Source organism: Caenorhabditis elegans, chromosome I (assembly GCF_000002985.6).
Source record: "Caenorhabditis elegans chromosome I".
NCBI lineage: Eukaryota > Metazoa > Nematoda > Chromadorea > Rhabditida > Rhabditidae > Caenorhabditis > Caenorhabditis elegans.
In genome coordinates this window covers 12,311,620-12,339,489 of record NC_003279.8, presented here as the reverse complement: position 1 = coordinate 12,339,489, position 27,870 = coordinate 12,311,620, and the positions used below count along the sequence as shown (strand labels likewise).

The window sequence follows — 27,870 nt, the reverse complement described above, 5'->3', positions numbered from 1 at the left end:
ATCTGACGGGTCGGTTTTTGACAAGATATACATAACGACTCACAGCTTTAAGTAGTTTGTTTCATAGAAACACCTAGTTTTAAAGATATAGGTAATTTAGAAGTTCTAGTAAAAAACAGACCTGTCAGATGTCAGCTGATGTAACTAATTCCAAAATAAAGCTTTATTACTTTGATTAATTATAATGCATGATTAAGCTATGAAAATTCTGAAACTGTTTATTTTTCATAACTAACGATTAAAAAATTATTCAATTTTCCACGAAATATCCAAAAGTGTCGGTGCCTTGCAACTTTGGGTAGCTTGTTCTTGTATGCCAAACGAGAATTTCCCGATTGTTCTGGAAAATTGAATTATAGAGCAATGCAGGACTGCAAGAAAGTGTAAGACTGAAATTTTACATAGAGATGCATTTAAATAGAGCATCACGGACAGAAAGAGCAAATTGCTGCTCCTGGAGCTTGGCCAAGACACGACTAGATTTCTAGAATGCGCTCCAGTCTCACGTTTTTGTCAGGTGCTCCAGGAGCAACACTTTGAAATTACTGACCTGCTTTTCATAACCAAATGGTTCGATATCTTCTAAATCAAATCCAAGATCTTCTAATAGACATGTCTCTGGAGCCCCATCTCCTCGATTGCATGTTTTCCCAAATACTGCATTGGTTCTTAGGATCCACTTCAGATTAACTGCAAATCCAGCCATATCCACCGCGAATAATCGTTTGGAGACCCAAAGAGCGTCGAATGACGTCACCTTCTTGTCCACAACTTTTGGAGCTTCTACTGCAGCGCCACCCGCAAATCCTAAATACACAAAAAATGAATGGTCTGTGTTTTGACTAGCAGCTTGCTTACCCACAGCCCAAACCCCGAGCTTTCGAACATTTCTAATAAAATCATTGAACAATCTCAAATCATACGAGTTATCATCATCCGCAAAATATACCACTCCTTCCCTGAGATCAGTGTTCAAAATCCGCGACGTATTCTCTCTAATGAACTTCAGAGCCATCGTTCTCTGATACCATCCTTTTGCCGGGTATCCCTGAGCAGTTTTATGTGCCATGTAGGTATAGGACAAGCCGGTCCGCTCCAAGACCGCTCGGACCGCTGGCACAGTCGACACGCCGTCTTCTATTACAATCCAATGCAGGTTTTTCACGTGGGAGAGAGTATTGGAGAGTCTGAAAGCTACAGTGATCTTACTCAGAAGCTAAAAATTCTGTCAAAAAATATCGACTGCCAAAATATACTTTAAAGTTATAATTATGATCGTTCTTTTGTTCCTGAGTACCGTGTAATATCAGGCATTCGATTGATCCTCCGGTAAGTTGGTGTAATTACAATAATCGTTCGATCTTCCACCTCAAATCCTCCAACTTGCTCCCTGAAAACTCATCACTCAAAATCCAATCGCTGGCCAACAAAAAACTCACAATTCCGCCACAATTTTTGATACAATAAACAGAAACATAGCCAGAAAGAAAACGCGAATTCCAAGGGTTTGATATTTTTTCATCTTGAATTTAGGCTGCTAATTTCAGAAGCAGGAGAACATGGTTTATATAGAGTGCGGGGGGAGGGGGTCCACAAAATCAACACTCGATCTTTGGCAAGATACTGAAGGCTGGGGGATTTTGAAAAATAACAAGAAACGAGATTTTCAGAACTGGATCTTGGGATCTTGAGATTTTGAAATTTTGAGATCAACAGCAGTTTTTGGACTTAAAAGCGACCGGTGTACCAGGATCTAAGCAAGGATCCGTTTTCGGATGCTGGGCTGGATCGGGCCCGTTTCTCAATCACTATGCACCCTGCTGGTGCTCCCACTGGGGTTTAGTTTAGGCCACGCCGGAACAGGGAAACAATAGCCAATCATCCATACTTTCCAGTTATGCTCAGTAAGCCCAGTGGGCACTAGATTGCTGGCGGCCTTCTATTGAAATCCTAGCTCCTCCAAAGCAAGCACAAAAACCGTGATTTCTGATTGCCAGGCACCTATCGTTCAACACACAAGAACCTCGAAACCGGGTCTAAAGATCGACTGATCTTGGACGATCTTAGGCACCCGGTTCCATCTTATCGCATATGTTGTGCCACTTTTGAAATATACAAGACGGAGACCTCGTGTCCTTGCCTAATCTGAGTTCCGAATCAATTTCATTTTTGTTCTAATCCATTGTGAGACTCCAATTGGCTATTCTGAAGCAGGTCTGTTCAGATTTCAACTTTCATTTTATGAACTAATGTTATCGAAGTATTGTAAGTATTGTCTGAAAACTTCATTAATTTGATGTGGCATTGTCTAGCGCTTTAAACGAAATTTAAGTTTACCGTTAAAAATTTGAATTACTGTACTCTAGGCTTCCGGCATTTCCAATGTCCTCTGTGAACTCGTTTTCAGAAACGGCGAGGCTATAATTTTTGCATTGATATTTTCTGAACGAACACTACGATGAGCTCTGGCGATTACGGTGACGCCGAAGGTTTTCAGCAGAAATTATAATTTTTATCAGTATTTCTTCAGTAAATGATAAATTTTCAGATGTTTTTCAAAAAAAGATAACTGTTCTTTTTAATCTCAAATTTTCCAAGAAGGCCCTCTAACGTTCCCAGAAGCTTCTAAAATTTTCAATATCCGAAATCTCAATTTTCTGAAATTACAGTAACCCTACAACGTTCCTACAGTACCCTATAGCACAGTATCCACTACCACAATATCCGGAGCTCACAATCCCTTTAAAAGAAAAAACACTCAATTTTTTCTAAAACTACAGTAATCTAACAGTACTGCTACAATATCCCAACACTATCACACTACTAACTCAAACCCACCATCCTTTCAGAAGACAAAAACTCAATTTTTTCAAAACAACAGCGATACTACAGTTTAATATCATATTTATATAGAGAAAAACAGAAAGTAGCAACAAGTTTAATTAGATTATTAACGGTCGTTTTCCGTGTGAAAACAAATTTCCTGTTTATCAAATTTCAGTGTCGCCAGCTCTCCGTCATTCTTCACAAGATTATAGGTCGTGGATTTCTTAATACCGTCCTTTTTTACTTTGAAAATTCGTTTTTTCTCCACTCTGAAATTTTTTTTAATTCGAATTAATATAAATGGCATGACTTACGACTCAACATCGATCCCTTTCAGCACAACCTTCTCATTGGCCTGCTTTTTCCAAAATGGTCCTAATTTCCGGGTCAATGAAACACATTGAAGTGTACGTTCTTTACTCGATTGCCAGGTTTTGAAGAGCAAGTTCATCCCTTTTTCGGAGAACTTTACCCCGTGCAAAATGATACATTCGCAGTTGAATAGCAAAGGCACATTGTCAAATGTGACCTTAACTTCCCGGTCGACACTAATTATCAATACGTCAGCTTCACAATTCAACATTAACTGCCAAAGAGAGTCAGAGATCATTGGGCATTCAAAGTATAATTTCAGATAATAAGGTTTCTCCTTTTTCAGGTACTCCACTACCTTCACTACATCACCTTCCTCCACATTAGTGCAGTCTAGATAAACTGTCTCAACCCAAAACGTGTGCATTAACCATCTAATATTCTTGAAAAGAGATGTTCCATTTGAATTTTCCGCCCGTATTCTAGCTTTATGCTTCGAGAAGTCTTCTTTGAGCCATATTTTGTAGTGTTTCTCTTCTGCCACAATTTTCAATGTGAACGTGATGTCCTTGAGGCTCTTTTTCACGAGACGGCGAGATTTGTTTGAGGACCTACACAGGTTCAGTCTGAAAAAAAAATGAGATAAAAAATTTTTGGACAACTACGATAGTTTAGAGGTTGCTAAAAAGGTGATAACTTTAAAAAAAATAAAGTTTGTAATCGATTTTTCTAAAAATTCATAGTTGAAAATTTTAATATCTCAAAAGTTAACAAATCTGCCAGAGCTCAGTGAACATATTTTGGGCGAGGCCGAGACTAAGAGTCTCGCTTTACAGAAACGTGAATTAACGCCCGCTTTTGTTGAATGTCCAAAACAAAGTGATTTTTAATATTTTCAGTTTTACGAACATTTCCGATTAAACTTTTCCACGTAAAAAGAATAAAATTTTGAAAAAGGTCTCGGCTCAAAAAAAAACCGATGCACCCTGTGCTAATCTAGTTTTGTACCAAATTTCAGTTTTTAGGTGCCTATCGATGCCTAATTTTTCTTGTTTTTTTTTTTTTATTTTCATAGGTAAGATGTCGATTTCAAGAAGCAAAAAAAAAATTTTTTAATGAAAAAAAAAACTCACAGATCACATACGCCAAGACTCTTGAAAACTTCTTTTATTGGCAAAGATGGGAGTTGCTGGAGTTGGAAGGACGACATTTTGCAGTAAAATGATAACAAGAATAAAGAGAAAATGGGTTGTTGGTAACAAAGATATCGACTAAAACATACAGAGCGCGTTTGAAACACCCAATCAATAATATGGCAGCCAAATGGAAGGGTTGGGTCTTGCAACAAAGACTTGGGCCCGACAAAAACATGTAGGCAAAAAGGCCTGTTGCCTTTTGTCGCCGGCTAATTATCCGTCATATATTGCCAAAATGCCATTATATTCTAAGTGATATTTTTAAAAATGAATAGCTTATAACTCAAATGTTACTCATCACACTAATTTATTTCAATTATACTAACTTATTTTTCAATTTCCAAAAATAATCAAGTAAGAGATCAAGTTTACATTTTTAGTTAAGGTTTTCATAGGAGAAGTGTACATTTTTTTGATTTGATTTTTCACATTTTTTAAATGTGTGGCTACCAAAATTCAGCTTATATCTTCATATTCAGTATTATAAGTCTATAAAAAATAAGAATGTCTAAGTTACAATTGAAGAAAAACACTTTTTGATTGTGTTTTGATCTGACATCGAAATTCACAAGTTTATAGTTTATAGTCAGAATTTATAGTAAGGATACAAGCCCAGGGTCACGGAAAGTTCAGACATTTTTTAGAAGAATGCTAATTTTGAAATTCTGGAATTAGATATACAGTACGCCCAACTGATATGGGTCAGAATCTTAGTTTGAAACTTTCCTCACTTCAGAACAAATTCAGTGGTCAATCCCTTTTATTCATTTTTGCACTGAATCATACTTTATTTTTGTACACCAATGTTCAAGAAATAGGCCCGATGCATATCTAAAGGCGCCAAAAACCAGTAAACAACATGATTCCACAGTGGACTTTGTTTTGAAATTCCTGTAAGAAAAATCTGAGTACAAATTTGTTCGTGTTGAAAGTAGAAATTCCTGAAAAATTATAAATTATGAACCAACTGTTGTGAAAAGTAAATTGACGAAATTGGAATTCTTGCTTTTTAGATCCAAAACACGGTCCAAAACTACCAAATTTCATGTGAGCCGTTTTGAAATTTTTTATAAAAGTAATAAAAATTTGAGATTTAGCTGGAAAAAGTGTTTTTTTCCAAAACTAATTACTCTTGTAGAGAAATGCTTAGAGTGTCTAATTGCAAAATTTGGTAAAAAATCGGCTTTTTTCGGGCCTAAAAAGCAAAGTCAAAAAGGTGATTAAGAGGAAAAATACGTTTTTTATCTTAAGAAATAGGCGTCAATAGAGTTTTGAAAAAAGTTTAAAATTTAGAAAAAATGCATAATTTGATTAGCATGATCACTGACCATCTAGCTCCACCTCCAAATGTACATTAACCCGTGTAACGCATCTTTGTTTTTGCATACTCTTGCTAAGTGCAAGGCCAAACACGGAAAAGTACAAAAGAACATTTTAAACTTCCAAATATATGTTATTTTTCAGATTCTTTGTTACTTCTTTCCGAAGAACGAATTTTAAAAGTTTACTACAAACTGCACATAATAATGTAGTCTGAAACGCAAGGGAGATGCTTACTTCAGCACAATGCCTCAGATTAGACAGAAACAGTATTAAGCTCGGTTTAGTCCGTTTTTCAGTCCAAATTGGACTATTTTTGACATAATTTGAAAACACTTTCAACCCTGCCCAACAAGAATTAATATGTTTTTAATTTTTAAATAAATTCAACAATAATTTATTGACAATTTTCCATAACTATTCTAGTTTCCTTCAAAAAATAAAGATTTTGGAATGCCAATTTTGTTGTACAGCTTTATAGTCTCATCGTAGATCATCTGCACATCTGACGACCTTCCAAACGAAATTTCCTCTATTCGCGTTGCGATTTCACTATCACTCATTGAGGTGAAGGTCTAAAGAAGGTCGCCTACATATTATTCATTAAAGCTTCCTCACCTTGTAATACATTTTCAACGCAGAAGCTACTGCTTCATAGTGCTCTTGAGCAACAACTTTCATTGATTCCGTTGCCCCCTGAGCTCCAATGCTCCAGACGCAAAATGACTTAAAGGCTGCAAACTCGTAGACATCCAGCTTCAAATTTGCTAGGCAAGCTCCAAGAGTTGACTTGATATGGGATATGAATTGACTGAGATTTCTAAAAAAAAAGTTGAAAAAAAAGTTTTCGCACATTTTTTGCACATTTTTGCACATTTTTTGCACATTTTCGCACATTTTTTGCACATTTTCGCACATATTTTTTGCACATTTTTTGCACATTTTATGCACATTTTGGCGCATTTTTGCACATTTTTTTAAAAGTAATTACTTACTCGCTTTCTCCAGAAACTTCACTCTCATCAATGTCAGTTGCTATTGAGTACTGCCACGTAGAATCCAGCCAAGTATGTGCAAATTGAAAGGATTTCTGCAAGAGCCGTACATCTTCCTGGCTCAATTTACCGGTTCCAGGGCAGTGGACACAAGACTCCATCGCAGAGCCATTGTCGTATGCACAAGTGATCATTAGATCGTTTATTGATTTTATTTGAAGAATATTCTGAAATAAGAGGACTGCTAGAAGGTTGCTCAAAGTGCTCACCTTAAGTTCCTTCTTCTCCGGCTCCACTTGCTTCACATAGAACCTCAACAAGTTCATATGACTAATTTCCAGCAAATCGCTGTACTTTTTCATATCTTTACAGTGCTCATTGTTGTCGATATTTCTTAAATGGTCAGTTTGGGTGACCAGATGAGAATTCGAATCAGTGATAAAACCTGTAAAAAAAGTAGTTGATATAGTTCTAGAGGTGCTCGACAAACCTCTGACAACTTCTCTATTACTACTGCCAGATGTGGAGTTTAGTATATATTTTGGGGTGGCGTTGGTGCTTCTTCTCTGTTGAACAACTGTAAAGTGAACTATGTTTTTCCATGCAAAAGTATGATGAGAAAATAACTTGATGAAAACCTTTAGTGCGGGGAATCACATTTAAAGCTCAATTCTAATTTTGCGCGCAAATTAAGATAGTTAAAACCAGTTGAAAATGTGAACTGTGAACTGCTAGGCCGCCGTTCGGGTCGGCGCTCAGCCGAATTTTCACCGTTTTGAAGTGTTTCCGGTTTGTAATTTTTTGGCTTAAAATACTCACAAGCAGAGAATATTGAATTTAGAATCATCCGCGTGGTCCGCAGATTTTCTGCCTCCCATGCCGCTTTTGGGAAATCGAGCTTTACCTGTCCTAGTGAATTGAAACTCTGCACGGCAATTCAAACTTTTTAAAATGTAGTATTTGTATTCAAACTTTCAATTATTGCAAAATAAAAACGGGAAAAATCCGTTAACATTGAGCATTAAGCCGCTGAAATCAACGAAAGTGGCTGAAAGTGGCTGAATTTGAATTTCGCGCGCAAATGAATCCTAGGCCACCACGCAATTTCTAGGCCATATTTGTAAACGAAATATTGATTTTTGATTTGTTTCTCAAAAAGTTAAAAGTTAAAAAAAAAACTGGAAAAAAGGAATTGTATTAAGTATTTTCTCAAAATACAATATCAAAACAAATTAAAATTTGAATGATCGTCCTAGGATTTCTCTAGTTAAATCTTAAAGATTACTTCGACTTAAAATGCTAAATGTTAACGGATTTTTTCCGTTTTTCTTTTGCAATAATTGGAATTTTAAGTACAAATACAACATTTTAAAACAATTTCCCCATTGACGATACTCCTTCTTTAAGCGAATTTTTCTTATGGTTCTTTTATATCACACTTGCTCTGAATCCTAATGAAAACTCACAATCTCTTTTCATTCCAGCTTTATCCACACAACTCTCATATCGACATGCCTTGCAGAACGTCCGCTGTCCCGGGGAAGTGATGCAGTTGTTGGAATTCTTGCACAAGTATCGAATGTTCAGCGACACAGTTCTTCGGAAGAACGAGGCACACGCGTTGCAGGAGAGCCCACCGAAATGGAATTTTGCAGTGCAAATTGAGCCACAAATAAGGCATTTGCTGTTTGGAACTGGAATTTGATGGTATTTTGTGAAATCGAATGGTTCAAAACTCACATTCCGACCTGGACATGGGGAGAATCGGTGAATGAAATAATGGGAGGCAAACCTTTCCAAGACAAAAGTGACCTATTTTGGTACGCGGGGGGACTTTTCGGAGATGGAAAGATATTATCGGGGTACAATTTTTAGTGTACTTTGGTTCCAAGGCACTTCCTGATCATGGCTCTTCTAGTAGTTTCAGCTCTATTTTATCATTAGATTTGAAGCCACGTAGTTGTAATTTAAAGCTTCCAGGTTACATTTGAGGTGTTTTATTTTAAAATAAAAATTTCAGAGTAACAATTTGCAAATAATAAAGATTTCAAGAATTGGCTTAAACTGTCCTAACTCCACATATTTTCCAGTAGCAATTCTAGCAATTGTGTGGCTTCTTTTGCACAGTGTTTGGAGCAACCTGTTCTCTTTTCAAAAATTGGGTAAGTCGTGTGCTAGGACCCCGGCTCCTACTGCTGAAAATTTCAATTTGGTAGATGGTTTAAGCTCAAGGAATAGAATAGTGAGATACAAATGCAAAGATATTCATCAATTGAGGCCGATTTTGCACGTATTCCCCCTATACATTGACGGACAATGGGTGGATTTTCATTCTGTCGGTTTGATGATCAAGCTTCAATGCAGAACTGAAAGATGGGAAAAGTGAAGATAGATAAGGAAAAGCTGAAGTTTGGAAGTGACAACTAGTAGTACTAGTTGAGCTTGACTGAAAATTTTACAAATCTTAAGACATGCCGGCTTGATTCGTTTTGTGAACTATTGAGGAGGTATACGATGGGTGCTTACAGAAATTTCAACTCTTTGAGCTTTGCATATGCAGTTAAACCGTTTAATGTCTCATTCTGCTATAAACTTAATTGATTAAATTTCCCGAAGCGCTGTGCACCAGGACTTTGCTGCATTTTTAGGAAAAACAAAAAAAAACAAAAGAAAAACAGGCTTATTTCAACATGGCAATCCAAACTTTTTAATTTAAAATTGGATAGAAATGTAGAAAACGGGTTGTTCTATCAGAAAATAATATTAATTCATGATGAAAAGCTTGAAAAAAACCTCGAATAGTGCCCGAAAGTTGCCGTTTGCCGCAAAACTTTTAACTATACTTTTTCGGCAAAAGGCAACTTTCAGGCAATATTTGAGGTATTTTTCAAGCTTTTCAACAAGAATAAATGTTGTTTTCTGATAGAACAGCCTTACATTTTCTACATTTATATATCAATTTTAGATTACAAAAACTTGGATTATCGCGTTGAAATGAGCCATTTTTGTGCATTTGCCGAGAAAATGCCGCAAAGCCTTGATGTGTACTACGGATCTGAGAGTCAGGTGGAGCCTTTCTGATGGGCAGGGACTGTGACCGCTCAATCACGGATTTTTCAATTTTTTTCGTGAACTACCCCTCTATTCTAGATCCATACTACATTTATAAAAGTGCACAGGATAACATCTCCGACAAGGACCAAACACCTTCGCAGTGACACGCCACGCCATTCTCCGCTACGAATCTGCACATTGAATCAAGGAGGAGCGTGGAACTGGCCTCATTTCTATTTCGCACAGGTATAAATTTATGCTGGATTGATTTTTGCATCACACAAAATTCAAAATGGGTTTGATTTCCAAGAATCGAGGACCTTGCCAAGTATGCCACAATACTGAAACCACCCGCCGTCACTTTGGTATTATTTCCTGCACGGCTTGCGCTGCATTCTTCCGAAGATCCATTGGAATGCAGTATTTATGTACTGCAGAGAATAGATGCACTATTTCTTTTGGTAAGTAAGACTTTTTAAAATTCCAATTTATGATGCAATTTTAGATAGGAAGTTCTTCTGCAGAGCATGCAGATATGCGAGCTGCTTGAAGGCCGGGATGAAGCTGGAGCGTGAGTTCTTAAAGATTCAAATTCCAGAATAAAACTTAATATTTCAGTAATTCGGAAGCAAAAGAACAACATCTATCTGCGTTTTCCCGACGCGGCTAGCAATCAGCAAAACCTGGTCAGAGGTGCGTTTCTATTTCAATTTGGAGCTCTTCAAAAAATTCTGCATTTTCAGATAGTATGTCACCTGCCACCTCTGAAGGTGGCCAGTCATCATCTTCAAAAACCGACGAGGAATCTGATGATCCAGAGTATAGCAAAATCTTAAAGATGTACCATGATGATTTACTGCAGTATTATGTGAAGGAAGTAAAGAAAATGATGGCCGAGAAGCGGAGAGGCTGTGAAAAAGTAAAAAACTATGAACCTTTGGAATTAAAAAAAAGAGTTTATTTTCAGAACACCCTTCAAATAAAGACCATCAGCGACCTGATGTTAATCACCGCTCGTCAAAGTGGCCCATCAATGGAGGAATGCCTGCGATGCCCTGGAGTTGACATGCTTGAGAAGGAAGATGTGGAGGCTCTGCTGAGATACTACAGGTTCTCAAACATCTGGGTTGACTCGGTGCTCATCGATTCCGTTTTGGAAAGCGCAAAAGGTGATAGCCACACTGATACTGATGAGTAAGTTTCTGTTTCTGAATTATGTATTTTGAAACAGTTAGAGGTTTCAGCCGACTATCCCGCTTCATCCAAGAAGTCAAATCAACTCTGGGATCCTCTCTGGCTCATCTCAACCTGAACATCTACGAGTTCGCAGCTTTCAAGGCATTGTGTATCTGGAAGCTCAGATTCTACGAGACGTCTTTTGCTCAGAAAATCATTGCTCATGAGCATTATGAAGGTGTCACTGGCGCTCTGAGGAATTATTATGAGGTTGGTATCAAGCATCAAAAATTGTGTTAACTATAAGAAAAGTTGTAATTTCCCAATTTTCCAGAACTGCACTGAACTTGCCGATATGGAAATTGCCATTCGAATTGGTGACATCACATTGCAAATCGTAACTGTTCAGGTAAGAATTATAGTTTTTGAAAGTTTCTCAAACACTTGGCTCTTTCAGAACACCTACCACGAAATGGTCCGGCTCTACTACCAAATTGGAATGCCCCTATGATCTCTAAAACTTTTTTTTTTCTTATTGATTTTCACAATAAGAATATTCAGGTGTGAAGAATTATTCACATTTTTATTCATGATTATTTGTATTACAATAATATAATTCAATTAATAAAAATATTGTCACTTAAAATCCAATAGATAAAAATCTTAAACATTGTGCATTGAAAATCGCAAAGGTCACGCCCCACTCCGCTGGTTGGTCGGTTTTCAAGCGGGAAATTTCTCAATACAAACTTTTATAGATTTTTGCGAATTCGAAGGAACTTAGTTAAACGATAATATTGTTATTATTTAATACGTTTATTTGAATGTAAAGGAAAAATATGTATTATATTGAATAATGTGTGAAAACATTAAAGCAATGTAGTGAAATTGTATAGAATTAATTTTTTTAATTAGGAAAAATTGACAATTTTTTAATGAAGCTGAAATGCACCAGTTGATCAATAAAAATTTTATTTTTTGTACTATAAATTGCTTGAAATCAAGCCCAAAATATTAATGCAATCTATTAAAATTGTATAGCTTTTTTTAATATTCACAGTTTCAACAATTAATATAATTATACAATTGTTGCTTTCAAGCGCTGAAAAAATTAAACTCAAAAAATTAAATTAGGGTGGTGAAACTGTAATTTTTTCAAGCTAATTCCACACTTTCTTCAGAATTTTTACTGCTTCAATAAATAATTTTAATTATAATTTTATCTGAACCTTTTTATACAAAACATCGTACATATGTACATCATATAAACACTCCGTCCAACTGATAAATGCCAGAATGTTACATGTATCCCGAGAGGTACTGATAACGAAGACAGAGGAAAAAGGAGCTATTGTATCAAATATGACAATCTCCCACATTGGCAGATTCTATAACTTTTCTCCCTTCGTTTTTCGCCGATTGATTGTTGTTGAGAATCTATAAAAATTTAGGTTTTATGCGTTTTTTTCTGAAAAATTAGCTCCGATTAAAAAATACACGTATTCACGTAGGTTGATGGCATATATAGTAGCAATAAATCTATAATACAATCATTATATCAAGAAGCAGAACACTGCTCTGTTTCAGCACCGTCCAACCAATGCTCCCTCCAGCTACACTTTTTTTGCTCATTTCAATTGCAGTTTGGCACGTCCAATGTCAACCCCGTTGTCCTGGATTTGTTAATAAAACCGCTGACGACTATCTGAAATGCAAAGCTTCGAACAAAGTTATTCTCGCAGTTTCCAACAAAAGTTAGAACATTCAGAAGGTAACAGTATGTCAGTTCATTGTATTCTTTCAGGCGACGCACCAATCTACGAAACGTTTACTATAAAATCTTATTACGAATCGGAAACTCCATTCAGCGATGACGATATGAATAATCTTCCGGAAAGTATGTCGAGTACTTGGTTAAAATCTTCAAATATTAAATTCAGAGGTTGCTACAAGTGCCGTCACTTCAGTTCTTCCTGAGCACACGTCTGAAAAAAATATTACGCGTCTCGTCAAACAAGCCCTGCGTGAGGGTTATGGGGAATTCATCGAAATTGCCGAGATTCCCAAGCACTCAAGAAGAACTGTCTTTCAGCTTGTCGTCATTTGCAAAACTATCCGTTTCCACTTTTCCGAAATTTTCCTGAATGACGAAATGCTGTAAAAGTAGAAATATTGATGATGAACAGTCATGTTGCATAAAAATGATTTTTTAAATTGTCTTGTTTGTTTTTTTGTTTCTATTTTGATTAAAAAATTATAAAAACTCAAGATTTTCCCATTTTTCTCGGGGCCGCAAGTCCTGTAAGACCCCCGTTCTGTACCTCTTCCCGAACCTGCAGCCTAATCTTAAGGACTATCGCATGTCCGTACAATTCAATGTGTGAGGGAAGTGCGTACAAAATTACGCGCGGTATTGGCCTCAATTGATTAATATCTCTGCAATATTCTCCATTTTCGATTTTCTGAATTCGGAAGAATTAATTTGTGTATACATAACCAGGAACTAGATGGCAAATAATTTTTGTATCTGCCTAAATTTTTTGTCAAGAATAATTTGAACTGAGCATTTTTTGTAGCACATTCAACAGAGTCATGTATATTTAGTGGCTCTTCGCTGAAGTATCTACTCAACCAAACTCGGGCTGTACGACAGGATTAGTTTAAAAGTTATATTGATTAGGTTTTTTTTTCCTGGGATCCTTCTCCAAAAAGGTGGATTGTTAGGATTTTTGGTGCGAAAGCGCGTTTGCAAAACAATTTCAGCTGGAAATTTTAAGGCTAGGGCTTCAAGGGTAACTGATGCTTGAAGTAAACGTTTGATCTTCACCTGTCAGCTGTCCCATTTTCGGCAAGAGGCAAGAGGAATTCAATAACACTGTCCAACGGGGGGGGGGGGGAGGTCTAAAACTGAAAACGTAGTCTGACAATCTTCAAGAACCTTTAATCTTCAAATTAACTTTAAGAATTACCTATTTTCCTAAACCGCTCGACATTTTGTTGGTTAATATTTTTATCACAAAAACTTTACAAAATGCCACAAAACCTAAAAACGCTCCGGAACCCATCGAACCCGGAGACATTTAAACAATAAAACTCGGCCACTGCTACTGACAAATTCTTAAAATTTTCCAGCTATTCCCAACAATACATAAATATGTGTAGCTTGAACAGTGTCACCAAATTCCTCTCAAACACGCACCGTACTTCTCTCCCAGCGACAATTATCTACCAATTTAATCTCTTTTTTCAAGTACTTTTGCCGAAGTTGGGGGCCGAATGACGGGAGAAGTTCAAAAAATTATCTCAGTTCTTCAAAAAATATTTTTTTTAATTCAAAGGGCTCATCTGTAATTCTCCAGGCGTGTTATTCTGGAATAATTTGTGTTTAAAGCAGACGGCTTGCGCTGAGAGCCGAAAAAATTTTGAACTTGGCTTTCGGCGCAAGCCGAGAGCCGAATAGAATGATGGAACTCGGCTCTTGGCGCGCGCCGAGAGCCGACTTTTTTCAAGAGCCGCACAGCACTGGTATGTTCAATCAACTGAATGCCGTGCCTGCGATTTGCAGAGTTAATGCACCATGTCTTACATGCACTTATGTGCTCCACGCGCGCCCCTGATTTGTCTGTACACAGCTCCCCACTACCCCTGCCATCTCCTCCATGCAGTATCGCTTCTTCGGCTTATTAGCTAAGATCAAAGTGTAGTATCTGTTCTTATCGTATTAACCTACGGTATACACTCGAATGAGTGTAATAAAGGTTATATGATTTTTGGAACCTAGGGAAGACTCGGGGCTTGCTCCGACTTCCCAAGGGTCGTCCTGGCGTTGCACTGCTGCCGGGCTCGGCCCAGTCCCCGAGGGGACAAAATAACCTAATTTAAATAATCTGGTTGATACGTTGTGGAGGTTTTGACCGAAATATTCCATATTGACAAGATACAAACATTTGTAAAGTTTAAAATGGATTTGAAATGTCCTATTTAACACATTTCCCCGCTAATTCATTTTTCTGCATCAACAGGTACTTTATTGATACTCCGAGGTAGTCCAGGCCAAAGCATATTGAGACTATTTCGAGGCTTGTAAAATTCTGTATAGCTTGATCATTTTCTGTCTTGCGGCACCCAAACTCACTGTTCTCCGCGTCTTATCAGCCATACTTATCTTTCGTTTGCATCCTATTTTGCAAACGGAATTAGAGGACACATTTCGGACGGGAAAAGATCAAAAGTTTAAGTCAAGCAGCCAGGAATGTATGGAAAATCTTTAAAATGTATTTTTGTACAGATACTGGTAAATATGGACTGGTGAAATTGAGCTTATCTATTTCATTTTTAAATCTCATTTCAATATTGAAATTGAAGATCGCACTTGGATTTTGTTTCTGGCCCGGGAACTGTGTAATCCAGTCGTGGATTGCTCCAAGCCAAGCCTGAGTGAACCTAGAGGGAGGCAGGACTAGAAATCGTGACCATGAGCTATCTCCGACGTCAAATTCTACTGAAATTTTTTATTCAAAAATGCTCATTTTACAAAAAAAACTTTATTTAGCGATTAATCTCCAAAAGCATATTGGACAAATTCTGCTCGTAGCGATGCCTTGCAACTCGCTTCACAAAAAAATTTCGATATGGAATATTATTTTTAAAGGAATGCCACGCCAAAATCTCCTTCCCCTCGTTATCTTGGATCTGAATAAATTGAATTATTTTTTCTGGGTAATGTTTCATTAAAACTATCACTTACATCATAATCATGCCTGTACACATGCTCCAAATTTTTCCTCGGTATCCCTAGGTCATTGGCTAGAATTCCGGTGATAAGGGAGTCCTCAACCTGAAATTTTCAATAGGAGTTATTGAACTTTACGCTAGACAGTACCGTCATAAAATTCTGAAACTTTGTGAATTTCAGCACCAGCTTGGCGGCTTTCCTAGTAGCCAGGTAGAATGGGCCGGCGACGTATGCTGGGTATCCTGTGCAGTTGTACGCGTAATCGGGTACGTACCTAGAAAATTTGTTGGCCTAGTTTTTTTCTATAATAGAAAAATATAATTGTTACCAGTGAGCATCCTTTTTCTTAATAACGGGTTCCCCCTCTTTCAGGAGCTGCCCGTAGAAGGCCGCGGCATCCGGATCGATAACTTTTCCATCGAGCAATGGGATTAGCTTGTCGGGGAAGAACATGACATCTTCATCGATTTTCCCAATAACTTTGAACTCTGGAGCCTTGCTCACTGCGTAGAGCAGCAGGGAGAGGGACTGAAAATTTATCAGGTAAGGTATCGGCTTCCGAAAAATCTCCGAAAAACTGATTTTGGGTAGAGATACGTCATGGCGGAGAATCAAGTGTATGTAGCTCTAATTCTCTATTTTTTATATTTTTTTTGTCTACTGATTTTGAAAAGGGAAAAACTGTTATGACACAACTTGGGAACTGTAATTTCCATATATTTGGGGCATTAAAAATAATTTTTTGAAAAAATCTGATTTTTGTGAGCAAGTTTTTTTGAGCAAGCTTTCAAAAATTCTCAGAACAAAAAGTTTCTGAAACTTGGGAAATGATTAATTGTAGTTATATTGATCTTTTCCACATTTCAAAACAAATTATAAAACCCTGTCAAATGTTTGCCGAAATTCCGGAAAAAATGTTTTAAAAAAATTTTGCATTAAAAAATTTCTGATTTTTTTTTTGAAAACTTCCCATATTGTTTCCATGATTGCAAAAAATATGAAAACAAGATTAGATCACTGATTTTTATTTAAAAAAAACTGAAACAATTTCGGCAATGAATTTTTCAAAAAGGCCTTTTCTTAACCCTTATCACGTGGTGCAAGAGGGTGTCATTCCGGCTTGATCTACGTTGATCTACAAAAAATGCGCGAGAAGAGACACAGAGTTTTCAATTGATTTTGTATGATTAAGAACGTGCTGACATCACATTTTTTGAGCCATAAATTCCCGCATTTTTTGTAGATCAAACCGTGATGGGACATCCTGGCACCACGTGCCTTACCTTAAACGGCAAATCATCATAAGTATCCTCCAAATCAATGACCACCATATCCCCATACAACTTTGCCTCTTCCATCACAATCCTCCTGACTCGATAGTCCTCCGACACCATACCAACCAAAAATAGCGCCTTCATCCGTCCATCCCTCACAATTTCACTATAATTCTTATTCATCCAAGTCTTCCTCAAAACATTCCTCCTGGCAAAACTATCAGTCCTCGAGGCGACCATCATGAGAATGTCAGGGCTCCGCAAGACGATGTCGGTTTCAGGTAGGTAGAGCCATTTGTAGGTTTTTTGAATGTCTGCGAAGGATATGATGAAGCTGGTGCCGTAGTCCATGGTCCGCTCCGCAGTTGTATCTGCAAATTTTAGTTTCAATTTTGAAAAAATAATCAATGAAGCTTGCTTAAATTCCACCCGCTCCTCGTGCAATTTTCTTCGAAAACAAATTTTCCTTTTGAATTTGCATGATATTGTGAAGAATTTTGAACATTTCGGTAATTCCATAACACTAAAAAAAAGAAAATTAAATAAAATTATTTTATCAAAAGAAAAAAAAATCGGATAAACTCACACAAAAAAGTAATAAAAAACGACGCAATTACGGCGACGCGAGCCCAGAGAAATATTTGAAATAAATTCGAAAAATGCATATGTCTGAAAAATCGATACCCGAAAGCTGAAGCACGCTAATTTTCGGAAAAAATCGTTCTTGAAGGTGGGAGATTCGGATCTTTTGAGTATGGAACATGAAGGGGAAGCAGGTTGCGATAAGGATTTCGCCGCCGGGTAAGTGCCACTGCAGCGCAGAAGCCTACCAAGTGGAGTATTTCGATCAGAAAAATGAGTGGAGAAGCTGGGGAATCTCGGGAGAAGTTTTTATTTATACTTGTCGGGAGAAAAACTCTTGTAAGAACAGCTATATATCTGAAATATTTTGAAATTTAAGATGTCTGAAACTAAAGTAGAGTCACGTGGAAATGCTGACTATCATGTGAGTAAATGTTGACTATTTCAGGAGATCAGAAGCTTCAAAGTCTTGTCGATTTTCAGTAACTCGCCTGAGACTGGCATAGATCATTGTCGGAGATAAAAGTACACCAACAGCCGCAGAAAATCTTTCAGATTGAAGAATCAAGCTTTTCCATTTGCACGAATTGAAGATATTACTGAAAGATTGAGCTGCAACTTGATAAATATGTATGGATCTCGGGGAAGGATCAGAAAAAACTGGCTGAAGTTTTGTACTAAAAGGTTAGAGTGGAATGGCAAGTCATTCAAAAAATCGGGCCTGAAAGATCAGCCTGAAGTAGAAAGGAGGCTAGAAACATCGGCTCATGGATCACACTCAGTTGCATCCGACTGGATTCAGGCTGGCTGCGGCTAGGATTAGGATTCAGGCTAAATTAGACTAGGATCAGAATTCAGGCAGACTCAGGCTATGATAAGAATTCAGACTGAATCTGGTTAGGCTCAGGATTCAAGCTAAATCAGGTTAGGATCAGAATTCAGGCTGAACCAGGCTAGGATCAGAAGTCAAAACCAGGATCAAGGTTGAGTCTCGAATCTGCGGCTGAAGCATCAAACGATCAGCAGGCACTGAAAGCTCCAACTGAAGGAGAGTAATCGGGATCTTACAATACATAAAATAAATTCAAACCGATCATTTTATAATTTTTATTTTACATATTTTTTGCAGATATCCTATCAAAAACTATCAAAATTATTTTCCATCCTATCCAGAAGTCGTCGAAGTCCTCGTCAAACCCTTCTCAGATCGATATCTGGCCAATCCTTTCATGAAAAAGTTCAAGTATGGGATATTATTCTTGTAGTTGTGCCATGCAATAATGTCCTTGTTGTCGTTTTTCTTTATCTGAATGTTTAAATTACTGATTTTCAGAATTTCAGCTTCTGCTCACGTCATGTGGGAATTTGTAGAGCTTCGGCATGTCCCTTATCGGGATTCCCAGATCTTCCGCAAGAATTCCTGTGAGCAAAACGTCTTCTACCTGAAAAAACTGTTTTATTGAAGTTTGATGCAATAAAGATTAAAAATTAAAAAAATTACCTGAATAAAATCTCGGTGCTTAGTTGACTTTAAGAGCATCTGAGCAGCCTCCCGCGTAGCCATATAGTACATGCCAGAAAGATAAGCAGGGTATTGAGAGCAAGAGTAGGCAGATTCAGGGACATACCTAAAGCTTAAAGTGAATTTATGGCCTAAAAGTTTGGTACTTACCACCGATTGGTCTTATCACGGAATATGTCCCGCCCGGCTGGGATAACTAGTCCGTAAAGGCTCACTGGGGTGGAATCTATGATACCTTGCTCGTAGAGAGCCATAAGCTTATCCGGGAAGAACATGATGTCCTCGTCGATTTTCCCGATTATTTTGTATTGTGGAGCTTTGCTGACTCCGAAGAGAAATATCATCAGGGACTGAAACATAAAAAACGTTTTTTTCTTAATCGGGCCCCCGGCCAATATCATCCGCCGACACCTCACGGGTTCCGCGCCCCTCTGTGTTTAACAGCCGCATAGCTAAACATAATGAAGCGCGGAACCCATGAGAAGTCGGAGGATGATATTGGTTGGGGTGCCAAATTTTGGTCGTTTCCTACCTTATAGATCAGCTCTTCATAAGTGTCATCCATATCAACTATAATTATATCCCCATAGAGTTTAGCCTCCTGCATGACCATCTTCTTCACTTTATAGTCAGCAGGCGCTAGTCCCACCAGGAACAATGATTTCATCCTCCCATTCGCTACAATCTCACTGTTGGACTTATTCATCCAGGTCTGCCGCATGATATTCCTCCGGGCATAGCTATCTGTCCTCGAGGCGACTATCATTAGAATATCCGTTTCTTTGGATGTCTCCTCGATTGTGGGAAGGTAGAGCCAGGTGTAGTTCTTCTGAATATTTGCGAACGAAATCATGAATTCCGAGCCAAAGTCTTGAGTTTCGGGGGCGGTTGAGCCTAAACATGTATTTCTTTTTAAAATTATCACTGAATTAAAATAAAGCCACAAACCTCCCAGCCACCCATTTTTTGTGCAGTTTTGCTTGGGAGCTTCGTCGGCTAGCAGTGAAGGTTCTTCAACTTTTTCAGAACTTTTTAGACATAGAAACCCTGAAAACCTCTATGTAATCGGTGAACTGTGCAGCTTACAACTTACAAAATGTAAATATTAAAATTGGCAATAATACAGAGAGACGATTGAATCGAGGCATTCGGGAGAAAAGCTTTGTGTAGCTGGCAGCTTGGAAAACAAAAATGTACGGTTCTTTGATCTGCACGATTATGAGCGACTTCGGGCTTCAATAGCCAGGATCAAGCTGGAGATAAACATCATTTTTCTTCACGGAACAGGCGAGAAGATGGGTATCTATTCAGGTTGAGAGTTGGCTGGGAAAAGCTGGCATGCACTAGCCAATTTTTGTTCAAAAAAATTTGAAACCGTATTTTCTTTGTTAGGATAAATTGCATATTGCTAAATTTCAGCAGCTCAGGTTTTTTGTAGGCTTATACCTCGCCTGTCGTAAATTTTATCAAAAAATACTTAACTAGCAAAATGTAGAAAAATATTTTGCCCGTATTTTGTTAGTTGTTAATTTTTTGAAAACACCAAAGAAAACCGAGATATACGCTGTAACAGAGCATATTCTGATAGAAGAAATGTAAACGTTAGTCAATTTCAATGAACTTTTCCCAGCAATTTTCTGAACAAGAACCCGTTGTCTTTTTTTTGCGTATCTTGAATTCCCCATCTCAAGCCTTCGATAAAAATCACCTCCCACCACATTTTCTGTACCTTCAATTTGCCTACATTTTCTCTTAATTCCAGATGAAGCTTTGTCCCAATCAAAGACAGCGAAGCTATAACCTACAGGTTCTGCTTTTGGTGCTATTTTTTGTGTTAATCCTGGTCAAGCTTTATTTGGATTCGTAAGTTATGCTTCTTATATTTTCTCAAGGGTTTTTTTCGATTATCAGAAAAGATGCTGCAAGTTTTGCGACAAAGCCAACTTCAATTTCAAATTCTCCAAATCGGATGGTCATTGTTGTCACACCAACTTATAAACGGATCACTAGAATTCCTGACATGACCCGGTAAGTTTTTCAGACCTAGTTTCAAGTTACCTGAAGCAGCCGAAACCTGATATTTCCAGCCTAGCCAACACCCTAGCTCACGTGGAAAACCTTCACTGGCTTGTGGTAGAAGACGGTTATGGTATCGTCCCAGAAGTTCGACAGATGCTCGAGAGAACTAACTTATCGTATACCTACATGGCTCACAAGACTGCAAAAGGGTACCCATCGCGTGGTTGGTATCAGCGAACGATGGCGTTGAGATACATTCGATCGTCGTCGGCGAAGATCCTGGGAAAGCAGAGAAACGGCGCAGTTGTGTACTTTGCAGACGATGATAATGCGTATGATGTGAGGTTATTCACTGATTATATAAGGAATGTGAATACTTTGGGAGTTTGGGCTGTTGGTAAGTTACTTGAGCCATCTCAGGGGTAGGTAAAAAGTTGCCAAATGTGGCTTCTGACAGTCTTTTCTAGCGAAGGAAGTCAAAACAAACTCTGTTTATCTCCTCTAGCAAAACCTGTCAGTATGTAGATTGAAGGCTTATTCCAAGCTCAGGCCAAAACTAGTCTTAGCTAAAAAAAAAAGACAAAATTTTGCCCAACGCTTGCCCACTCTTGATGAATACCGGCCTGAAATTGTGAGGCAGACGCCAGGCCTAATCAGGTCACTGCTCAGGTACCTTAGCGTCTCTAAAATTTTGTAGATTACACTCACAGCTTCACCTCAATCCCAGAACCCCCTAAAATTTCAGGCCTAGTCGGAGGAGTCGTTGTGGAAGCTCCAAAAGTCGTCAACCAAAAAGTGACCGCCTTCAACGTTAGATGGGCTCTCAGCCGACGATTCGCCGTAGACATGGCAGGCTTTGCAATCAACCTGAAACTAATCCTAAACTCCGACGCAGTATTCGGAACAGACTGCAAACGAGGAGAGGGCGCTCCGGAGACATGTCTGCTGGAGGATATGGGGTTGAAAATGGAAGATATTGAGCCATTTGGCTATGATGCAACGGTTTGAGGGCAAACATTGATATTTAAATTTAAAAAAAAATTTACATTCTTTCAGAAGGTCCGAGATATCATGGTATGGCACACCAAAACTAGTCCCCCAGAGATTGAGCAAACCGACCAGCCAATTGATTCGTTGGGCTATTTTGTGGAGTATTGAAATCAATTTTTTGTAATAAATTTTAAATAAATGTTATTTATTTATTCTAATCAGGAGGTCTAATATTTTATAAATCTTTTTTTATTTACTGTATTTGGGTTATTATCACTCACAATCTGGCAAACAAAACCAAGCAGGAAATGCCAAAATCCCTATGGAAGCTTCCCAGCCCTTTTGCTGGCCGTCTGTGGCTTGAACGCGGCCTGTGTGGTTTGCTGACCATACAGGATGAATTTGTCGGCAATCGGCGATCGCCGATCGCCGAAATCCAACGGGAATTCGGCGATTGCGGGTCGGCGATAGCCGACAAATGCTCACCCCTGGTTATATCTCGAGTATCTTAAGTTTTGTCGAAAAAAAAATTGTCAACTACAAAATACGTGCAAAATGTTTGTCTTTATTTTTTGCCGTTAAACACTTTTTGACAAATCTCCTAACAACCGAGAGAACTACCAGCCGTTAAAAAAAAGTAGGGAGTGCAAGTCCAAGTACATTCCATGACGAGAAATCCAGAAAATCCAGCTATCCCAAAGATTCATATCTTTCATACAATTCCAAAATGCGACGCGATGTGCTATCTAACACGGAAAAGGGTGGCAATTGTCATGCGCTTCTTTCATTTTTAATTCAAAATGATCAGATTTTGTAGACGTGTCCAGTTTTGGAAAAACTCTGTTATTTGTCTTATTGTGGTTTTCTGTAGGTTTCAACTTTTAATTTAAGACAAAGTTTTCATTTGATTTTCAGTGTTCTGGAAATTGCAACCAAATCCAAAAAGCAGTTTTGTCCTCGAAGAGCATTGTGTTCAAAGTGGCTGGAATATTAGTAAGTTTTTGGAAATTAAACTCACTTCTAAATACATTTTTTTTTTGAATTTCAGGCACATTATCTCCACGAAATATAGATTTCGGCTCCAGCTTTATAGTATCGTTTGCCAACATTCATAAATCCCAAAAATGGATTTACCTTCCAAAAATGAAAAATGTCACCTGGAAGCATGACATTCTTATGCTTGTTGTGTCAAAAACTAAGAACTTTGCAAGACGGAACGTTTTGAGGAGCACTTGGATGAATAAGGAGAATAGTGAAATGATGAAGAGCGGGAGGATGCATGCTCTGTTCTTTGTTGGATTGGTGCCAGGAGACCAGAACCTGAAAAAGTTGGTTTTGGAAGAAGCGGAGATTCATGGAGATATGGTTGTGGTGGATCTAGAGGATACTTATGATAACTTGCCGTTTAAGGTATGTAGTCGCTCTAGGTCGTTCTATGTCAGTACAGGAGCATTATTTAGCCATAGGTTGCTCTACGTCGCAATAGATCGCTCTAGGATGTTTATGTCGTTCTAGGCCGCTCTAGGTCGGACTAGGTTGGTCTAGGTTGTTCAAAGTCGGTCCAGGCCTCTCTAAGACACTCTAGGTTGCTATAAGGAGTTCTGTTCCAGACAGTTTTCTGACTTCAGACTCTAGCCCTGCTTCTTTATGGAACCAGCAAGGCCTCTCAATTCAAGATTATCGGAAAAATCGATGATGATGTGATGTTCTTTCCGGATCAGCTCCTTCCGATGTTAGATCGAAATTTTGTTAACTCGAATACTCTTAGCATCTACGGACATTTATCAACTGCCGAGGAGTTGGTTCTTCGGAATAAAACTGAACCATGGTTTGAGCTTAAATTTATTTGTTTCATATAATAAGATTGATCAAGGTACGTACCGGAGACTGCCTACAACTGCACAGTTTATCCAGTTTATGTGATGGGTCCGATCTATTTAGTGACTAAAGATGCTGCCAGTTTGATTCTTGATAATGCAAATCATCAGCAATTTATGACTGTAAGCTTGTGTTCACGCAGACTTTTTTCTGCAAAATAAGTTGCAGGTCGAAGATGCGTTGATAACTGGGATCATTGCTCAGAAGCTCGGAATCAGGAGATATAGTCTTCCGAATGTTTTTCGGCACAGAAATGATGTGAATTATAGGAAAGATAACTGATTTGAAATTAGGTTTTTTTCAGATCACCGAAGGGCAGGATGTTCTTGCATGGCATGTTCAAACTAAGAACGATAGTGAATATAAAAGCATTTTTACGAAGAAGTTGTCGGAAGGAACTTCGTTTTGGCATTTTTGAGATAATTTATAGTGATTTTTGAATAAATTATTGAGTTTGATTGAATTTGACTTGTCGGGTTTTCTCCCGCCAGCTTTTCTTTGTCGTTTGGCACGAAATAAAACAACAACCTCTGAAATCGTGATTTTGGCATATATAGTTTTGTCTCCGATATCCTAAAAATTAGCAATTTCGCATTTTGACCAGTTCTGCGCGATTCTTTTCTTCGACGCGTCTTGTAAGTATATTATTTTAAGCTGCACATTTATTACTAATTTGAAGGTCACGAATATGAAAGCAAGATTAAGTAAAATTGCTTCAAAGCCTTCCACAAATATCAGTCCAAAAATGTCTGATCTTCTCCAATCCATATGGCGATAGATGCAAGTGTGCCGTCACGTAGGAAAATCCTTTTTCATCAAAGTACCGAAAAGTGCCGGTTTTCTTATTGTAAAACTCTGGTAGATAATCCACAAGCTCACATTTCCCATTGCAATCCTTGATTAGTTGAGCGTGTCGCTTCCGCGCCATTTTGTAGAGATCGGTCTCGACTAGAAGCTTCTGAAATCTATTTTTCTAAACATAGTACTAAGAAGTAAGGCCTTACATCAATATCGGTGAGATTTGCTCCACTTTTAACCATCGGCGCTATCTGGGACACGACGTACTTTGTTCGGGGAATTGCATCCAAAATGTAGAGCTTGTACTTTATGTTTTTCGTGAGTTTTAACATCTGTTCTTTCATGGTTTGGTAGATGAAATCTTTGTCAAAGCTTGTTACATTTGCAGCAAATGGTTCCCCAATAGATATGTGCCTGTAAAAACTTGAACCTTCAAAGTGTGATAATGTAGTTACCGTGTTAAGATAAATGCATAATCTGGCTTCTCCTCCTCAATACGCTGTGCAAATACATGGAAGTTTGCCCAACACCTCTCGAGCAGCAAACTGGGGTACAGGGGCTCACATCCATAGGATGCCCCTTGAAGTATACTTTTTGCTTTACCTTCGCATTCTTGATTGATTAGTTTTGCGTGATTCGGTACCCAACTGTTTCCAATAAATACCATTTTGTAGCCGCCTCCGGTTTTTGATAAACCCTAAAATTTTACTAAATTTGCTTTCGATCAGATCCCATTTGATCCGATCAACCTGTGTATGCCTACACCATTCCAGTAATTCTTTGTCAGGACGGGGGACGCAAGACGGGTTCTGGAAGAACTTTGCCTCGGTCACGGTCCATTCATGGTTGAGCCTTATTGCGTCGTCTGTTGTCATGTTGCTAGTGATAACATTGTTGGTGACTAGGTTAACCGGCTTGAAAATATGATCCTTATTAATGAAGATTACGTTTGATACTAGGAAAAGTAGGACGAGCAACGCGAGTGATAGATTTGAAATCTTCAAATACCACTTCTCGAATGTTTCGAATATTATGATTGAAAGAATTATTGATGTAGCCACAGCTGCAGCTAGTACTGAAAATAAGCATTTTTGGTTCTAAAAAATCTGGCAGAAAACTTTAAGCTTACAAAACTTATCTCTGTCGCACGTGAGCTTCCAGTATGCATAAATTGGCCAGTGAACCAGATAAAGTGAATATGAAATATCTCCAATGTAGGTTAATAGCTTATTTGACAAAACTGAGTTATTCTCAGAGAGAAGCATCAGTAATCCAGTTCCGACGGTAGCAGTGAGTCTGAAACATCAACTTTAATGACGGCAGGGGGAAAACCTTGCTAACCTTGTAATGGTGGCAGGTAGTACAAATGGAGAAGCTGTAATGGCTATCAACGATGCCAATAAGATATAGGCAGCTGTCATAGAATAACTTGAGTGATTGAACTTTGAGATTTCTTCGTGTTCAACTAGTAACTTGTAATTTACTTCTGATCGGAGAGAGGTGGCGTTTATTTTTGAATCTTTGAGTTTATTAGATGAAGCTCCGAGAAGGTAGACTACCATTCCTGCAAACTAGTCACTAGGTAGAATATTGAGTAGAGTGGCATAAAATTAAGCTAAAAAATGGTAACACTGAAAATTTTCATTCCAGCCCTGTTACTGTAGTCTGATTTTTCTCATTCACCTACCGGTGCCCATGTCTTTCAAACTGCAGCTACTGTTTGCTTACCTATCAAAAATTGCCAAATCCTTGCTAGCACACTGTTGAATGCCACGTTAGTCGGTGATATGGCAAAATAGCCGAACGAGAGGATACCTAAAAAAAGACATGCTTTATATCTACATCTGAACTCATTCAGTTAAACTTACCTAGTAATCCATAAGTTGGATATTGAAGTGTTTCAGATTTGGATGCCATCAGGAATATGAAAGGAACAATTAGGTAGAACTGCACTTCTACTGAAAGTGACCAGGTATGAGTGAATATGTCAATGGCGATAGAAAGCTGAAATTAGAAGTTAGCCAGAAGTGATCCCAAGTTTTAGTCGGATCTCACCATTTGGAAATAGTCTTCCTGCTCGGTTTTTGGCCGGTTTGACATGAAAACCAATGCTCGGTTTGCCGACTCTTTGTTTGTCTCAATTGCAGTTTCAGGGAAAAAGTTGTAGAGACAAATTGTAGAGATCAAAATCACAAGGAAGTACAGTGGCAGGATCCTTTTCAGCCTCCTCGTGTAAAATGTGCATACCACTGTGAAAAATGGCTTGGTCTCGGCACGCTTGAGCAACATGCACATTAGAAATCCGGATAGTACGAAGAATCTGAAAAAAGTTCAGGATTGTGTAGAAATTCCTGATTTAGAAACATACTGATCAACTCCAAGATAGCCATTCGGAAAAATATCCGGATAAAAATGGAAACCCAGTACAACAAGTATAGCCAAGCCACGAATTCCTTGTAAATCAGCTCGTTTTGTCATTGTACTGAAAATAGATTTAGAGGACTTCTGCGGGAGAGAAAGGATAGTGCGGATCAAAATGGAAAAGCGAGAGATCTTTTCGTTTTTATCTGACTTTTCGGATCTTGGTCTTAGCTTTGGTGTCGGGGGACGTTTTTATGTTACAAATAAATGGGAGAAGCAATATTAAATATTTGACAGAATTTTTACTCAGATGTGTCACGGCGTGTAAATTGGGACATCTGGCCTAGCGAAAAGTGAAAAGTGAGAATCCTAGGCCATGGCCGCTGCAAAGCGCGCGAAATTTGAATTTAAATTTTTAATGCCATTGAACATCGATGAATGAGACATTATAATGGATAAAAACTACAAAAATATGCACAAAAATTGTTTTTAAAATGAAAAAATCACATTAAACACGATTATTTTCATAAATAAAGGTGGAAATTTGATTTATTAGGCAATTATTAGGAAAATGCGTCAAAAGTGGCACATTTTTGAACTTTTTTCAAAAACTAGATCCACAAATTTTTTTCTGAAATTTCACCAGATTAATCAGTAGACTACTTTAATCAAATTGTGTGCAAAAAATTCATACCCACCGTCACAAGTTCCTATTGAATTTTTCTATTTTAGCTCCGAAAACCACTAAAATTCGACAAAAATGGCACATTTTTGAACTTTTTTCAAAAACTAGGCCCACAAAGTTTTTGAAACTTCACCAGTTTACTTGGTA

General features: G+C 38.0%; 10 protein-coding genes and 2 non-coding genes across 12 annotated transcripts; 5 read left to right on the top strand and 7 right to left on the bottom strand.

Annotated features, from left to right (window-relative positions):
- Positions 1–250: 250 nt before the first annotated feature.
- glct-1 (Galactosylgalactosylxylosylprotein 3-beta-glucuronosyltransferase) lies at positions 251–1,522 on the bottom strand (the record flags this gene model as incomplete). The annotated part of the gene is made up of 5 exons (NM_060720.2): positions 251–340; positions 551–807; positions 859–1,187; positions 1,298–1,390; positions 1,440–1,522. 5 exons carry the CDS (start codon positions 1,520–1,522, stop codon positions 251–253), a joined length of 852 nt encoding a protein of 283 aa, NP_493121.2.
- Positions 1,523–2,884: 1,362 nt separating this feature from the next.
- Positions 2,885–4,455, bottom strand: C47F8.1 (F-box domain-containing protein). The gene is made up of 3 exons (NM_060719.6): positions 4,272–4,455; positions 3,141–3,764; positions 2,885–3,095 (listed from the first exon to the last, which is right to left on the bottom strand). The coding sequence occupies exons 1-3, from the start codon at positions 4,346–4,348 to the stop codon at positions 2,951–2,953; spliced, it is 846 nt and encodes a 281-aa protein (NP_493120.1). The 5' UTR covers positions 4,349–4,455; the 3' UTR covers positions 2,885–2,950.
- A 1,580-nt stretch (positions 4,456–6,035) lies between these two features.
- On the bottom strand, positions 6,036–8,405 carry nhr-165 (Nuclear receptor domain-containing protein; the record flags this gene model as incomplete). The annotated part of the gene is made up of 7 exons (NM_060718.3): positions 6,036–6,229; positions 6,273–6,474; positions 6,650–6,876; positions 6,919–7,094; positions 7,140–7,226; positions 8,116–8,343; positions 8,390–8,405. The coding sequence occupies 7 exons, from the start codon at positions 8,403–8,405 to the stop codon at positions 6,077–6,079; spliced, it is 1,089 nt and encodes a 362-aa protein (NP_493119.2). The 3' UTR covers positions 6,036–6,076.
- A 1,590-nt stretch (positions 8,406–9,995) lies between these two features.
- nhr-81 (Nuclear receptor domain-containing protein) lies at positions 9,996–11,508 on the top strand (the record flags this gene model as incomplete). Its single annotated transcript, NM_060717.5, has 8 exons — positions 9,996–10,164; positions 10,209–10,274; positions 10,322–10,396; positions 10,447–10,622; positions 10,671–10,897; positions 10,948–11,149; positions 11,214–11,288; positions 11,337–11,508. The coding sequence occupies 8 exons, from the start codon at positions 9,996–9,998 to the stop codon at positions 11,388–11,390; spliced, it is 1,044 nt and encodes a 347-aa protein (NP_493118.2). The 3' UTR covers positions 11,391–11,508.
- Positions 11,509–12,464: 956 nt separating this feature from the next.
- Positions 12,465–13,147, top strand: C47F8.7 (uncharacterized protein). Its single transcript, NM_060716.4, has 3 exons — positions 12,465–12,633; positions 12,684–12,776; positions 12,820–13,147. The coding sequence occupies exons 1-3, from the start codon at positions 12,480–12,482 to the stop codon at positions 13,038–13,040; spliced, it is 468 nt and encodes a 155-aa protein (NP_493117.1). The 5' UTR covers positions 12,465–12,479; the 3' UTR covers positions 13,041–13,147.
- A 1,397-nt stretch (positions 13,148–14,544) lies between these two features.
- C47F8.10 lies at positions 14,545–14,695 on the bottom strand. The gene has a single exon (NR_050642.1). It is a non-coding gene; the product is annotated as an Unclassified non-coding RNA C47F8.10 (non-coding RNA).
- Positions 14,546–14,732, top strand: C47F8.9. Its single transcript, NR_000141.1, has one exon. It is a non-coding gene; the product is annotated as a small nuclear RNA C47F8.9 (small nuclear RNA).
- A 695-nt stretch (positions 14,733–15,427) lies between these two features.
- On the bottom strand, positions 15,428–17,553 carry C47F8.5 (Hexosyltransferase; the record flags this gene model as incomplete). The annotated part of the gene is made up of 7 exons (NM_060715.2): positions 15,428–15,571; positions 15,627–15,716; positions 15,762–15,888; positions 15,943–16,142; positions 16,898–17,259; positions 17,307–17,411; positions 17,475–17,553. The coding sequence occupies 7 exons, from the start codon at positions 17,551–17,553 to the stop codon at positions 15,428–15,430; spliced, it is 1,107 nt and encodes a 368-aa protein (NP_493116.2).
- Positions 17,554–18,635: 1,082 nt separating this feature from the next.
- Positions 18,636–20,140, bottom strand: C47F8.6 (Hexosyltransferase; the record flags this gene model as incomplete). Its single annotated transcript, NM_060714.1, has 7 exons — positions 18,636–18,776; positions 18,823–18,912; positions 18,972–19,098; positions 19,143–19,342; positions 19,525–19,886; positions 19,941–20,039; positions 20,086–20,140. The coding sequence occupies 7 exons, from the start codon at positions 20,138–20,140 to the stop codon at positions 18,636–18,638; spliced, it is 1,074 nt and encodes a 357-aa protein (NP_493115.1).
- A 614-nt stretch (positions 20,141–20,754) lies between these two features.
- Positions 20,755–22,169, top strand: glct-4 (Galactosylgalactosylxylosylprotein 3-beta-glucuronosyltransferase; the record flags this gene model as incomplete). Its single annotated transcript, NM_060713.2, has 5 exons — positions 20,755–20,855; positions 20,904–21,020; positions 21,080–21,408; positions 21,757–22,013; positions 22,068–22,169. 5 exons carry the CDS (start codon positions 20,755–20,757, stop codon positions 22,167–22,169), a joined length of 906 nt encoding a protein of 301 aa, NP_493114.2.
- Positions 22,170–22,801: 632 nt separating this feature from the next.
- On the top strand, positions 22,802–24,297 carry C47F8.3 (Hexosyltransferase; the record flags this gene model as incomplete). Its single annotated transcript, NM_060712.1, has 7 exons — positions 22,802–22,868; positions 22,917–22,994; positions 23,050–23,411; positions 23,630–23,829; positions 23,875–24,001; positions 24,048–24,137; positions 24,184–24,297. The coding sequence occupies 7 exons, from the start codon at positions 22,802–22,804 to the stop codon at positions 24,295–24,297; spliced, it is 1,038 nt and encodes a 345-aa protein (NP_493113.1).
- A 230-nt stretch (positions 24,298–24,527) lies between these two features.
- On the bottom strand, positions 24,528–27,165 carry oac-36 (Acyl_transf_3 domain-containing protein). Its single transcript, NM_060711.3, has 10 exons — positions 27,046–27,165; positions 26,733–26,997; positions 26,546–26,681; positions 26,406–26,492; positions 26,019–26,241; positions 25,807–25,973; positions 25,427–25,752; positions 25,133–25,374; positions 24,884–25,091; positions 24,528–24,837 (listed from the first exon to the last, which is right to left on the bottom strand). The coding sequence occupies exons 1-10, from the start codon at positions 27,153–27,155 to the stop codon at positions 24,595–24,597; spliced, it is 2,007 nt and encodes a 668-aa protein (NP_493112.1). The 5' UTR covers positions 27,156–27,165; the 3' UTR covers positions 24,528–24,594.
- Positions 27,166–27,870: the final 705 nt, after the last annotated feature.